Here is a 15,700-nt window from a genome sequence, read left to right on the forward strand (position 1 = left end):
GTGAATCTGCAGGATCCTGACCAGATTAGGCAGGAGATAAACTTTGTGCCACTTCCACTTTGCACTATGTGCAGGTCAGTACACTATTTGCTAAGGTTTTGCATTCCGTGAGGGTGGCTCTAAGGTGTAGGATGTAGCCAAATGTAGAAAGGCTAGTACAGAAAATTTTGACAACCACTGTCTTTAATTTTCAGTTAATTCTGTACATCCTGTTATTTGTCTTTATGTAATTGGTTTTGGGTAATTTTGAATACTCTGTGACATTTCTTCACACAGTGTTATTCTTCAGCCAATAGATTATGGTGGGACACAAGAACTTTTAGATATTTTACTCTCCTTTGGAAATATTATGATATGCACTGTTTACTTATGATGTGTCAAAAGTTCCCATTGAAACCCAAAGTCTTCATCTGTGAAGCTTTGTCATTTATTACAATACGTGCAACAGTTAGAATCGCAGTGAGAGCAAAGAGAGGAAGTGGAGTTCTGCCAGTGCGGGACTGTAGCTTTGCCAAAGAGGCTCATGACAAACAGCAGAGGCCACCACATTCAGTCATTAGTGTGAATGGTCTCCTGCATGTGAGTGGAGCATGGAGTTCATCCACCAAGCAGAGACAAAAAAGGGGACATATGATCAATTACATGTAACAGTTGACCTCAGATTATGCGCTAAATTTTTTTTGTTTTTCACAAATTGAAAGATGTTAAGTGGCTTCATGAAGTTTTTGGAATGGGACTTAGACTAAGTGTGACCAAATATCTTAGTACATTTTGGCCACTGTGTAGCGGACCCACACCCATTAATTAGTCTTTGGGACTAGGTTGGATAAGGGACACACCAGGTCTGTGCCTCCTTCCATTTGCTTTGGATCACTTCTAAGATTCAAGAAGCACAGGAAAATCAGAAACAAGCATGTGCTAGATGAGACATTTTATAATTGACAAGAGTGTGAAAGTAAATGAAGTAGTGAAAGAATAAGAACCTTCACAGAATATATGCTAAATGCTGCATCTCCAAAGTCAACGTCTAATTATTTTGTGCCTATCTGCATACAAACATTTAAATAATAAGATAAACTAAAAAATAATAGCTCATGGAACACACCAAAGCTCAGCTGTTAAGACAGTTCACTTGGCAGTGGATCAGGAAGATAATCTGAAGTGGGTGCAAGATTCTGGAGAATTATCCCTGTTGGTCCAAGGGTCCCACAGGACACTCCACCAAATCTTCAAGATGATCTCAGTGGGAACTCTATTTTAAAGGGATAGCCCATATGCAATATCTGAAGCTAAAAGCAGGATTCATTGCTCACTAAGCAAGGTGCACAGTGTAATTACTTGGCACAATTTTTAAAAAAAAAACCCCAGAAACTGCTGACTTTGTAGAGAGTTTTGGGAAGTATGTGTTTCAGGTACTGAGGACTTTCGTAAACAGGAGTGATTATGAACAAGTTACATTTAGCCATAGATGTAGGTTTTCCAGAGTGTGGTTGTTGATGATTGATTTTCAGAAGTGTATGGCTTCAACTGATTAGCCAACTTTAAATGTGGTTGGTGACATAAGTAGTCACTGGCCAATTGGGATGAGTTTAAGAGTGGTCTGGAGATGGATAATAGGGGATAATAAGGGGAGGACCATCTAGGAACATATATAAAGGACACATGGACAAAGCCAAGGGGGCTAGTTTTGAGAGGGGGAGGCAGGGAAGGATGAGGTGGAGAGGGCATGGTGGAGTGAAAATGGAGACAACTGGACTTGAACAATTAAAAAATGTGGTCTGATACTTAATTTTACCATTTTCAAAGAATAGTTATTCTTTTTCCTGGAAGAATGCAATCTTTTTATTTTATTCTTAGGGCTACAGTAGAAAAATAAAAGTAGAGGAAGCAGAATGAACTGCAAAAGATTGGGAAAGTGTGGCTTTGTTGGATCTCAGGTGTGATTGTTGGAGGAGTTACGTATTTTTTTCCGAGGATGCAGTTCATCTTAACTCAGAATATCAGTGTGCTGTGTGAGAGTACCAGGAACTCTTCCCTATCTCAGGATCTGTGGACACTAACTTTCTTGTTTCTGTTTAGTAGCTGGTGAACTAGAAGCTCCCCAAAATGGGTGGAGAAGGAAAATCTGAATAGCTTACCTGTAGCCTGCTACCCTGAAAGACTAGGTGAACTTGACTTAAAGAAACAGTTATGACACAGAGAAAACGACAAGAGAATAAAAAACAAGACTTGGATATAGAGAGGATTAATATTATATTTCAGAGGAAGAAGTAGCAAAACAAAATCCACAAGGGTATCAAAAATAGTGTCATTAAGGCATTTGAAAACAGTCTTAATAAATTATGATTTTGCCCAGAATCAGAGCTACCAGCACATGTAAATGAGAAGTGTTCCTGCGTTATGTGTTTCTCAAAAGATGTGCCAGGAGATCTGGAGCCGAGCAGTGGGAGTCCAGGTGAGATGCCGCACAAGGGTCATGGCATGAAGGTGGGTTCATAGTTACCGGGATCCCAGGTAGAATGTGACAGGTGGTTCAGTCCATCTTACTATGCTGTTCTCTGCATTTTCTCGATGTGACCCTTTTGGGAAGAGCAGGGAGGTGAGAGGTCATTATAAAGTCATGTTTAATAGGATGGGCCCTGTCGATTATACCTGAATAATGTAGTAGAAATGGGTTCTTAAAATGGCAGTATCTAGTTTTCTGCATTGCTCTATTAGTAATAACACCTTGAATTTATGTAGTTATTTCCATTGTTGTCACAGCGACCATTCTATGGAACCCAAGAAAATAAGGCGTGCTTTTTCTAGTAGATGTGTCATTTTTTCACAACCTTACCAAGACCTTAGAGACAACTGATCCTGCCACTTAATTGTCAGGAGGGGAGACTTCCAATCAACTGCTCTTAACCCAGCATGTACATTTGGTGGATATCCTGTGCATGTCACAAATTTATGCAGTGTTTTCCTACAAACTTTTTGCCATAAGTTGTTATTTAATTCTCACAAATATCTTAAGACCTAGACAGGATAGTATGCTTATTCCTATTCATGAATGAATTGAAGTATGTAAATATTTAAGATTTTTTTTTTAAGTCCCATTAAGTACAAAAAAAGGAAAAACCAGGGCTCATCCTGGATTCATACTCAATTCAGGAGATTTTAATTCCTTTATAAGGAAGAGAAAAAAGGTAGTCCAAACAAGTTTATAAACTCAGACCTTGGTAGTATGAATCATCCTAGCATTGGTAACATTTAGCTATTAATTTCCGTTACCTCACATTCAACTTCTTCTTCCTAGATCCTGTGGATCTTGCAAACAACTCTACNTATGTAGATATTTAAATTTTTTTTTAAAGTCCCATTAAGTACAAAAAAAGGAAAACCCAGGGCTCATCCTGGATTCATACTCAATTCAGGAGATTTTTAATTCCTTTATAAGGAAGAGAAAAAAGGTAGTCCAAACAAGTTTATAAACTCAGACCTTGGTAGTATGAATCATCCTAGCATTGGTAACATTTAGCTATTAATTTCTGTTACCTCACATTCAACTTCTTCTTCCTAGATCCTGTGGATCTTGCAAACAACTCTACTTTGGGAAAACTCAAGACAAAAGGAGGTAAGAATACATAAGACTTTACTTGGTTTTGATGTTGAAATGAGGATATTAATGCCCGAGTTTCAATACTTCTATGACAAGTGAACATAATATGGTGGTCCCACAAAACTGTCCATATCCTAATCTCTGGAACCTGTACTGCATTTTCTCCTGTGGCAAAAGGGATTCTATAGATATAGTAAACCTAGGGGCCTTGAAAGGGGAATTTATTTGAAATATCTTCGTGCCACCAATATAACCAATTGGCCTTAAAAACTGGAGAATGGTCTCTGACTGTGGAGAGAGGGAGAACTGACTTTGGGAAATACAGAGAACTGTCATATTGCTCGCTGTGAAGATGGAGAAAACAAACAAAGATGTGGGTGACTTGTAAAAACTGGAAAAGTCATGGGAATAATAGCTTCTCCACGGCCTTCAAAAAGGAATAGAGACCTACTAAAACCTTCATTTTAGCCCAGAGAGAAACTTGTCCAACTTCTAACCAACGTATCTGTAAGATGGTAAGTTTGGATTGCTTTTAGACACTAGATTTGTGTTCATTTGTTATGGCAGCTATAAAAGAGTAATACAGATTTTGGTTGTTGGATGTGGGGTGGGGCTGTAACACCTTCCTATAAAGGAGGCAGTGGCTTAGGACTTGGGCACTGGGAAAAATTTTAAGTAGAATGTTAGAGATTGTCTGCATGGCCTGGAATAGTTCATTAGTAGAAATGTGGATGCTAAAGACAGAAATACTGACAGAAATCTTGGCAAAGTTTATTTTCATAGACATCTGGAAATCAGACCTTTCTGGGTATATATGAGGAGGTTTCTAAACCAAACGATGAAGATAAAGCTGGTTTTATTTTGCTGCTGAGAGCAAAATGTGGGAGGAAAAAGATATATTAAGGGAAGAACTGCTCAACAAATGAAGTCAGGACTTGATGATTTGGAAAATTCTTAGCCTATGCAGATTGCAAAGATGCTAAAATTAGGAAATCCACTGGACATTGTTCTATAGAATAAGAATCTGGCCTAGTGACTTTTTGCTGATGCCTCAGAAGTAGCAAAAGATCAGTGTCCAGTCACATAAAAGGTTCTTCGGAGAGTTTAAGTGTGTGAGTCACAGATCCCCTCAAGCCACCTCAGCAGAGGTGCAATACAAATATTTAATTAAATACAATACAATATTTAATTATATACGAAAGATCTGCGGAGGAGACTCTTTAAAGGAGTAAATCTACATGATGTAATGGGAGATCCAGAAGATTCTTGAGAATTTTATAGCAACAGAAACAGAACTGTCCATGTCCAGTCCCTGGAACCTGTAAGCTGTTTCTTTACATGGTGAGAGTCTGAGGATGTGACCAGGGATCTTGAGATGGGGAGGTGATCCTGGATTATTTCAGTGGCTCCAATAAAATCACAGGTATCCTTAAAATCAGAAAACCTTTCCAGCTGTGGAGAGAGGTTTATGTACCACGAGATAATCAGGGGTCAATAAGTCTGGCAGACAAGACACAATGAGCCATGAAATGTGGGCAACTTCAGACGAAGTAATGGATTACTCCCTACAGCCTCCAGAAAGGAGCAAAGCCCAGTGGACACCTTGCTCTAGCCCAGTGGAGCTTGGTTCTGACTACAGCCCTGTTACATTTCCCTTACTTTAATCCCGTGTGCAATGCACAGGACATTATAAACATTTAACCTATGCCAGTTTAACTGTAAAATGTTTTCTTCTGAGGTAAAACAACGAATTATACAAATATTAAGTATGTTATTTAATGAGTTCTGGGAAATGCATTATCCTGTATAGTTCAAATGGTACCGAGATACAGAATATTACCGTCATTCTGGAAAAAAACCTGATGCTCATCTCTTATATCCTTACCCCTCACTCATCAGAGTCAATTACTCTTTCTTTTTTAATGGTAACTTAATTAAAAAACTTCTTTAAAGACGATTTAAAAAACTATTTTACTGGAAATTTTCCACTCAGCATAATCATTTTGTCTTCTATTCACATTGTTGAATGTATCAATAGTGTTTTCTTTTTTAATGCGATGTAGAGCATATTTTATGAACACACTCAATTTTGTGTATACATTCTCCTATGATGGACACCACAAGTGTGCCAGTTTCTGGCTAGCATAAAAATGCTGCAATGAACATTTTTGTCGAAGTATTTCTCTCTCTGTGCCTTCATCTCTCTTGTATAAATCCCTAGAAATGAAATTGCTAGGCTATGGGGCAGATGCATTAGTTCTTTTTTTCTTGGAAACCCATGTAACGGTGGTACTGCACACAGAGGCTATGCCAAGCTGAGGAATCCAAGCTTAGAAACTGTTCCTATCTGTCAGAAACCCCCAGTCTTAGAAAGGGTTTAATAAACCTGTTAGTAAGCCTGCTCTATCCTTACTCCTGAAGGAGACATTATTTTACTCTCTAAAACCTAAGCAAATATCCGCTGAGGAGAGGAGGGAGATGTCCTCTGGTTTTATACTAGTCAGTAAACAAGTCTTCCCTCTCCCCTGGAGGGTTACATGATCTCCCATTTCCAAGGCAGCTTGCCGTTGAAGCCTCCTTGGGAAGATAATGAGGCATGCAGAATTGCCATGGAGAATACTTTGTATGTATCTGTTCAGTTTAATTTATTGAGGACACTGTCTTCTCCCCACTATAATTCTTGCCTCCTTTATCACAGTTCAATCCACCATGTAAGTTTGGGTTTATTTCTGCCCAAGCAATCTACCGATTCAGTGCAATCCTTATCAAAATATGAATGGCATATTTTACAGAACTAGAACAAATAATCCTGAAATTTATGAAACCACAAAAGACCCGGAATAGCTAAAGCAATCTTGAGAAAGAAGAAAGCAAATTGGAACCACAGTATGCTTGGATTTCAAAATATATTACAAAGCTATGGTATTCAAAACAATATGGCACTAGCACCAAAACAAACATATAGATCAATGTAACAGCATAGAGACTCCAGAAATAAACTCACACTTACATGTGATTTTTAAAAACATTTTCAAAGAAAGTTTATTTCCTATTGTCTTTCACATCCATGCATAGTGAATTATAATCTAATGCTGCTACACTGGTAGTTAAGGATTTTACCCCATTCTTGAGGATCAAAGTCTAAAAAAAGTACTTGAACACCACTGACCAATGAGGCTTTGAGATATATTGATAGCTCTGAAAAATTAACTTATTCTCTTCTTTTCTGAAGGAAAAAAGAAAGGGCATGCCTGGACACAATATAAAAGAAAACAGCAGAGAAACATACATCAAAGAGGTAAGCAGGCAAAGTAAAGCAGTCACACCTTTGGAGTTTAGGACGGCACTGCTTCTCGTGCCCTTGTGGCCTGCAGTCCCCTGTGGGCCCTGACAGTTTCCCCACTACCGTGTCAGGTAGAATATAGGCTAAGAGGCTGTAACAGAGAGGCCTGAAAATGCAGTGGCTTCAACAAAATGGTTTATGTCTCACACACAAAGTCATCCAGAGCCAAATGATCCAGGCTAATAGGGAGACACTGCCATCCTCAGTACATGGCTTCTCCACTGCGTCAATAATTCTTATTGATTAATTAAGGAAGATGTTCCAAAGAAGGCACATCAACAAAGCAGACCATATGTGTATGAGTGTGTATAGGTGGTAAAAACCCACATATATGTAAACATATGTAAACATATGTATTTGTGCAAATATGTTTTTATATGTATAAATGTTTATTTATACATATTTATCAAACTCTCTGTATAGAGAAATATAATTATAAATATAAAGAAAAATCAATGACAATTCATCCATAAAATATATGTGGTTATTACATTTGGTCATTGAAATATAGATTATATTTATATTTTTATTTGAATTTGGTAGATGCATGTGTGCACATTAAAATTAGTAAACACATGCAACTTTTGTAATAAGAGTATTATTTAAATAGTAACATATGCAAAGAGAAATCCTTACAAGGATATTTTTGATCAAGTTAATCAGTCTCCTGACATTTTGTTTATTTTAGTCATGATTTAAGGCACTCTTTTTTTCTGAAAAAAATGAGTGTGAGACCTCTTTTTTCATAGCATTGAAAATTCTGAATCAGTTGATATATATCATAGAATTTCAGAGTCCACTGAAAAATCTCCAATTTTCACCAATTTGCACGTCTTATGTTTTTGCCATTTTACATGGCTTCCTGGTTAGTGAATTTGTACAATTTTGGGAAAAAAGAAAGTGGGTGCACCCATTTTAAGAGTGATTATTTTCAAAATAGCAGGTACTAGAGTTTAGTCATGGTAACAGGTACATTTATGTCTGTATACATATAGGTAAGTTCTAAATGATTTTTTCCCAAAATACAGTGAGATTTTGCCTGTAATTTAAAGTTGTCCTTCCTGAAAGCAGAGAATATTCTGGACACCTGCTTGAGACGCCGCACCACGAACTTGCTGTCTTGTCTGAGTGCAGCGTGAAGGTGACTTCACATGGCAGTTGCAGTTTTGCGCAGTTGGATTTCCCCCGCCTGTTCTTAAACCACAGCAAAGCTGTCGGCCAGTTGGTCTTGAGTAGAAGGAAGGTTAACATGAATCTGCGGGAGCCTGCCGAGAGTAGGCAGGAGATAAGCATTGTGCCACTTCCCCTTTGCACTACGTGAGTCAGTATAAGTTTGCTAACATTCTGAGGAACATCGATTCTCCCTGACTTTTTACTAGTCAAGTTTACCAGTCAATTTGAGAGCTATGAAATCTGGAAAACCATTCTGTGGTCAACTGTTGGCATTTGTATCATAGCTCTTTTCATCCTGAGACCTACAATTTTTTCCCTCTTTATTAGGGTTGTGATGAGATTTCAGTATTATTAAATGGCTATTACAACCTGGGGACACAAAAAATAGTTAAGTCCTGCCTTGCTCAGCCAATACATTGTGAAAGTAAAATGCGATAGTGCTCTTATGAATTAGCTGGTTTTAAACTCCAAACTCCAAGTCTCCTCATACCAAATGCTCCGTAGGCGAGGTGAAGTTTAATGTATTTCCTTGTTTACCCTAAAAATATTAGGCCTAACAAGTTTGATGAAAGCTAAATCCAACATATTCACCAGTTTCAGGAGAGACTCAGACAGTCTTCTGTATTTGCTGCACTGTCCAAGGTTGCAATCAGAGCTTGGTGTCAAGCTTGACTGCATATAGGGAAGGTGAGAATAAGCTGTCTGGATCTCTTCTCCCTGGGGTCTGAGCACAGGCTTTCAGGAGGGGAGGGAGGAACGAGAGAGAGCCAGACGTAGCCTGGCTTTCCAGAGTCCCTCATTACTTTGGCCTCTTGGGTGAAAGAGGAGTTGAGGAGAACCTTTTGGAGAGCATTCACCTGCGTGGATGGCCTTCTATTTATCACCTGGCGACCCACCTTCCAGGGGGGAGAAGCAAGAGGGAGCAAAAAAAGTTAATCTGCCTCTTCCAAAACTACATTTTCACCTTTTTAGTAGATCTCCTTTGCCTATGGCTGTTAATATCCAAGTGTTCCACTCTCTTACACAAGTTTACCCATCTCCATAACCATCTTGTTTGAGCGGCTGTTATTGTGGTTATGTAAAAATAAGGAGACAGTTTGCCAGTCTGAAATTTACATGATTTTGTGCTAAGGTCTAATTATTAATATTTGTCCCATGGAGCCATTTTGATCTTGAAGAAATAAAAAACCTCTCAGTAACGGTTAAGTCTAAAAATCAGAAAGTGGGGTTATTTTACTGAGCGGGTTTGATCAAAAGGAATATCTTTCTTACGTTGCTGGTCTCATAAGCTCCTAACGTGCTTAGAGTTTCCTACACTTTGGACTGGGTAGTCCAGAAAATATTTCTTCTTGGACTCTACAAAACTGTACCTGGCATCAACAGATGGTGGTGGTTGGGTGGAGGGCATAGAACAAAGAGAGAAGGAAATGAATTTGTCTTTCTGCCTTAAAAAGTATGACACGTTTCAATAATAGCAAACATTGAGATGCATAGTCATAGCCAATTAACTTACAAATAGAGGAGCATTCTCTGCTGTAACATCTATCAAGCCAGTCCTTAGTTACTGCTTGGAACTACGGTTTTGTAAGACTCAATTCTACTCATTCCTCTTGACTAGTCATCTTCTGGTAGGTTCTCTGATTATAACATCTGTTCAAACCAAGGTAGACAAAGCCCTTGGTCATATTTACTTCATTTACACATCACTTTCTGCACAGATAACTTTATTTGTACAAGGTAATGTGTATAATGTGCTTCTCACCTGTGCCCACCACAGGGTTATTCTTAATGCACAGAATTTCTATTTTTTTCTGTCTCTCCACTGAAAGAGTCCTAATATGTATTAACTTAATTTTGTAGTTTCCCCCTCAATTTTCTCAGAATATGTTAGTTTTTCTAATGGGAGTAATCATCATCTTGATCTCATATATTTGTTGGAAAGACTGAATAAATTAGTAGATGTATGACTGGAATCTGTTCAACACGAATCACATGGCTGCTTGAGATATGAGGAAAATGCTGATTTCAACTGTTTGTTTGTTTAACTCATGTGAGGTTATGAAAAATAAAAGAGATGATGAGCCTAAGATTAATTCCTGGTAGTTTAAAGACTAAGGAATATATATTGTTCTTTATGCTCTAGTCAGGCTTTGAGGAAGTTACATTTACATTTTGAAAAACACTAATATCTGAAAAAAGGTACTTCAGAAGGTAACTTTTTAAAAACTATTTAAAAAGGTATCTGCAACTGTGATTGTATTTTTTTCATTTTTGTCAGGGAAAAAGAGAGGCAGATGTAGAATCCATTATATCGTGGTAACAGAGCCTTAAAGAAGAGAATTTAGTAAAGAGACAATGAAGGAAGGGGAATATACTTCTTTTTGGAGGGGGGATATACTTTCAATAACTATACATCTATTTCCTGTGCTCTACTCTGTGTTTTCAGTAATAAATTAATTTACCCGATTGCTTCATGTAGCTTTACTAACTCCTGAGAAATGTATGTGACTTGGGCTGTTTCCAAATACATCACAGGCAGAAGGAAGGTCATCTGACAAACCATTTACTTGGTGACACATCTAAACCAGACCCCAGGGGTCCAGGGTGCCCTGTGGTGCTGCTGTCTCCACTGAACTGATAACCTTCATGCTGGACCTCATCTATTGTCATATAAATTGTATGCATAACCCAGGAATGATTTAGCTGACTCTCTGTTGCACAGAAAGTCACAGGTTGCACACCACTGCTGACCCAGAGTGGTGATCAGAAGACTCCCTCTCTTGAGTCTCTGGGCTTATGTCAGTCACATAACTACTTTTGCCTCAGTTTTCTCACCTGGGAAGCAGGAGAGTGAATTAGCCCACCTAGTACTGACATACTATCTATCTCAAGGCCCTTCTAGTACTGACAGTCTGTCTATCTCAAAGCTGGAATATGGACAGCCCTCTCCTCCCACCCTGGCTCTATAACGTGGCTGAGAGGGCAGGATCAGGTACGCATTATTCTTGAGTTAGTTCATTTTGAAGGCGTTTCACTCTTTAGTGGAATCAGGTAGCTAGCTTCATCCCCCTGCCCCCAAATACAATTTGTAGATTGTTCTAGAACTTCCTGAGCTCCCCTTTCAGCTTTGGAGAAGGCTGATGGGGAGAAATGAGGCAAAGCAGTGAACACAAACAGGAGGCAGACACCATCTCCATTAGGTCACCCAATCACTGTCCTCTCTGTTCCTGAGTCAGAGCTCACACAGGAAGAGGCAAGTACAGTGTCAGACTTTGTCTCCAGTGACCTAAGTGCAGGGAAATAGCCCAGCTGCAGAGCTCCCTTCTACCAGGACAGCAGTGTCACTGTCACAAAAGAATCTGGGGGCTGACTGCATGGGGAGCTAAGACAGTTGTACTGATACCTGGTGTCTCTGCTAAAGCGTTCTGACTGTGGGGGGTTTGAGAGGTGAAACTACAGGTGTCAAACACAAGGCCTGTGGGCCCGGCCCAGTCGGCCTCTCCACTGTGTTTTATCTGGCCAGGCGCCTTGTTTCTACTCAGCAGCAACCCCAAGCTCCTTGCTCCTAGTGAAGAAGTATTTACATTTGTACATCCAGTCCTTTGAAGGCAACCACGAGGGTGATATCGCCTCTGGTGAAAGCAAGTTTAACATCCCTGGGAAGGTAGATATTCTGTGGTTATGTATCAAAGATGCCACTGAAAGACTCTGAAACTCTGAAGATTTGTGGAATAAAGTTCCCTAAGTACCCGTGTCTTTCTAGGAACAAATTCAACATGGGGAGAGGGGTACATGTGCAATTGCAAAATGATACAGATTGAAGAAAGCTTCTGTTTCAGGGTCAAGAAAGCACAGAGATAACACTGTGGATTTTCGCTCTGCAATACTTCCCGTGACCTGTAAACAGGCAAAAGGGATGTTACATAAGAAGAAATTGAAACAAGGTGGGTTTCGTGGTCTAATTTGCAACTTTTATGTGAAGGAATGACAGGAAGTCCAGAATTACCCATGTGAATTACACATCATTCAAGGACTTGAGATCGTATTTTCACTTGAGAGAGGGAGCAAGGGAACCCAAGATGATATTTTCATACTTCAACACACCATGCATATTAGATGCGCACTACTACATGGAAGTAACCATGGAAATACGCAAAGAACCAAATTGAGAAGTGAATCAGAAAAAAATGGGAAGGGGCCCTCAGCCCCTGCCTTCCTATCTCCTCCTTTCTGGATCATTATTACTAGGACGGGGTGATAGAAGTAGTGAGAAGATCACAGAATTTAGAATTAGAAATCCCGAGTCCCACCCTCAGCTGTGCCAAGAGTGAATGATTCGTCTGAGTAAACAAGGGTACTTCTCTTGACTCTGAAATTCCTCATCAAACAAAGAGATGGTGATTAACATATGCTTCATGGCATATCTGTAAAGAATTAATTGATGGGATTAATGTAAGAATTAATTTAAGAGATTAATTAGAATTAATTTAGGAATTAATTTATGATGTATAGTATTTAAACAGCTTTCCTGAGATATAACTCACAATACAAGTCACCACTCAGAGTGCATGATTCATTGTTGAGTTTTGTTTGTGTGTTCACAGGATTGTGAATTTATGATCTAATTTTAGAACATTCCTTGTCCCCCACTAAAGGAAACCCCATGTCTCTCAGTAGTCAGTGCCAACTACCACCTCACCCCACCTCCCAGCCTGAAGCAACCCAGCCTACTCTAGGTATTTTACATAAATGGAATCATATAGGGTGAGCCATTTTGTGACTGGTTCTTTCCTTTAGCATGATGTTTTCAAGGTTCATCCATGTAATAGCATGTATTAGTACTTCATTCCTTTTCATTATCAAATAAGATAATATTCTATGGTGTGAATACACTGCATTTTGTTTATGCCTTCACCAGTTTGGGTTATTTCCACTCTTGGGATTACCAATAATGCTCTTTTGAGCATTCGTGTGAACACATGTTTTTAATTCTCTTGGGTGTATAACCAGAAGAGAAATTGCTTGTTCAAATGGTAAGTTTGCAGTTACCTTTTGATAGAACATGAAAATATTTTTCAAAGTAGGCACACTATTTTGTACTCCCACCAACAATGTATGAGGGCTCCAATTTCTCTCTCTCCTGGCCAACACTTGCAATTGTCTAATATTTTAAATGATGGCCATGCTAGTGGCTGTGAAGTGATCTCATTGTGGTTTTGATTTGCATTTCTTTAATGACTAATAATGTTTAGCATATGATTATCTTTTATATATAACTTAAATTTTCCACTGGCTACATTTCACAATTATTTTTACTATTGACTGTCCATGAATTCAGGAATGAAGAAATATATCACTGCTCAGGCCATGGTGCCATTATGAGCTGCAGGGCCCCCACCGGACACCTCAGTCCAACTTGAAGCTCTGCCTGCACATTGCCCCTGGGCCACCAGACAGTCTGGCCTGTTCTTTGCCTCCAGAATTTACTAGCAAATTTAAATCTTCTCATTGTTGTCAGAAAGAGAGGATTCTTGGAGGATTCCTTTTAGGTGATTTTGGAATACTTTTATAATGTGGATTTTGATGGTAATGATTATTTCTTTTTTTTGCAAAAGGTCAAAGAAATGTGTGTACAAAACAGATAATCTCTTTGGAGAGGACGTACAAGCTGTGTTTGGAGATTCTGATGTCTGAGAGGGGAGGCCAGGCCCTCCTGCTGTAGTGGTCTTGAGCCCCAGTGGGGCAACTCCAAAATCACTGTGTTGAGAGGCTGGTGTCTGACCTGTGAGGACAGAAGGTCCAAGGTCAACTTACCTGTTTCTTACAGGAGTCATGAGGAAGAGCATACAGAGTGAGGATGGAAACTGGTTCACCCCCAGAGAGTTTGAAATCAAAGGAGGCCGTGCAAGATGGAAGTACTGGAAGAGGAGTTTGTACTGCGGCAGGAGACCCCTACGATGGCTGATGGAGGTATTCTAGTGACAGGAGGCTTTGATGTGATTTTCCTGAGGTCAATATTTACTCACCAGATATATTCTGAATTATGGCAAAGCCCCAACCCACGAGTTTATCTTTTTCCTGCAAAGACATACCCCACACTCATACCTCAGTACAAGGCAGCACATCCATTTGTCAAAGGGGCTTCATCTGGGTGGATGCAGGGGCCTGAAGGAGGGAAAGGTCATTCTGGCCTAGGTGCTTGCAGACAACTCTAGGTACTGAAAGAAAGAAGAGTCTACAGTCAAACAGAGTGGGCAGAAACCACTTGCGAGAAAGAGTGGTGTAAGAACCAGAACCACAATGAATGTGACTCTGTGGTTTTAGGTAGAAGGATTGTGTGTGATATGGCATTATCCATCAACTGGGGTTGTTTGCAGATAGATTTGTGCCAGGATAAGGAGTTTAAACTCATAACAGAGACAGTACAGTACCAAGGAGTTTCCTGAGGTGTGAAATGACATATTAAAATAGTATCTGAGAATATGTGGGGCCTTGAAATGACTTCAATGTCTTTCAGCCCCCAAAACCAATAGTCAACCTGCAAGGCTCAGCTCCCATGTCACTCCTGCCTGAATGTTCCCTGCCTGGCCTGCCCTGGTCACCCCTTCCCTGGGCTCCCTGAACTCACTATTGAGGCCCCTCTCACAGTTTTATTCTTAACTTTCCATGCATTCCTTTTGTCTCTCTAGACCTCTAGAAGGTTTGTCCATGATTATGTGCCCAACATCGTCCAGAGTGTGTGTCACCCTGTAGGTGTGGGACCTGTGTGTATCAGTTGAATGAATAGCCTTGGTGTGAGGAGGCAGGTGTGAGTGGCACTGATGGAAATGGAGAGAGTGTGAGAGGTGTCACAGAGATTGTGAAGAAAAATCTTTGATAACTTAAGAAGAACCACAAGAGCAAGGAAAATGGTTCTAAAGAGAATTTTCTGGGTTCCATGAATGAATGCTAGAAGAAGAACAGGTGAGGAGAGGGAGATGCTGTCTCATTTAACACCTGGGTTTTGAGCAGACAGTGGGACATAAGTTAGAAGTATTTGGGAAGAGGTTCAAAATGCCAGACTCCCACACAAAGGAACAAGGCTGACCATATCCTTGGATATTTTTGTTTTTCAGAAAGGATTACTATGGAATCCTCCAAGAATATATGGAGGTAGAAAAAAGGTAATAATTACATAACTTTCTACAAGTTCTTATCACATAGCTGGTTTTACATACAAAGTACGTTATCTTGTGGTTTCTCAGTTGGATAATTATAATTGTCCTTTTTTGCATCTGCCTTCAGAGTTACTACCTTGAACATTATACTGTATGCAGTCTTCTTTGAAGAGCAAACCATTTGAGACAGTGATGATAAGGAGGTATCAAAATAGATGTCAGAGATGAGTTTTAGCTGTAGCTGCAGATGTTGTAAGGGTGTCAAATTGGTAAAAGCAAACATAACTATGGAATACATGGAGAAATTTCATAATAAAGTCACAGGGTCATCTTCAACACAAACCTAGGCATTTTTTAAATCAAGGTAATTATTTCCTAACTGTAATGAAACTTGATGGAGTAAAGTTTTCTCACCGCCACTGAGGT

General features: G+C 39.4%; 1 protein-coding gene across 3 annotated transcripts in view; it reads left to right on the forward strand.

The window, feature by feature from the left end:
- Window positions 1-15,700, forward strand: part of SP140 (SP140 nuclear body protein) — a 118,900-nt gene that overhangs the window by 35,628 nt on the left and 67,572 nt on the right. For 2 of the 3 annotated variants that reach the window (XM_037029326.1, XM_037029329.1), the window contains 3 exons: window positions 2,357-2,455; window positions 3,563-3,616; window positions 6,834-6,899. In XM_037029326.1, the coding sequence (XP_036885221.1) occupies window positions 2,357-2,455; window positions 3,563-3,616; window positions 6,834-6,899 (219 nt within the window). The remainder of the gene's footprint in view (window positions 1-2,356; window positions 2,456-3,562; window positions 3,617-6,833; window positions 6,900-15,700) is intronic. The other variant, XM_037029327.1, reaches the window with a different exon arrangement.

Source organism: Sturnira hondurensis, unplaced genomic scaffold (genome assembly GCF_014824575.4).
Source record: "Sturnira hondurensis isolate 20B ecotype Veracruz unplaced genomic scaffold, ASM1482457v3 Scaffold0020237, whole genome shotgun sequence".
Taxonomy (NCBI): domain Eukaryota; kingdom Metazoa; phylum Chordata; class Mammalia; order Chiroptera; family Phyllostomidae; genus Sturnira; species Sturnira hondurensis.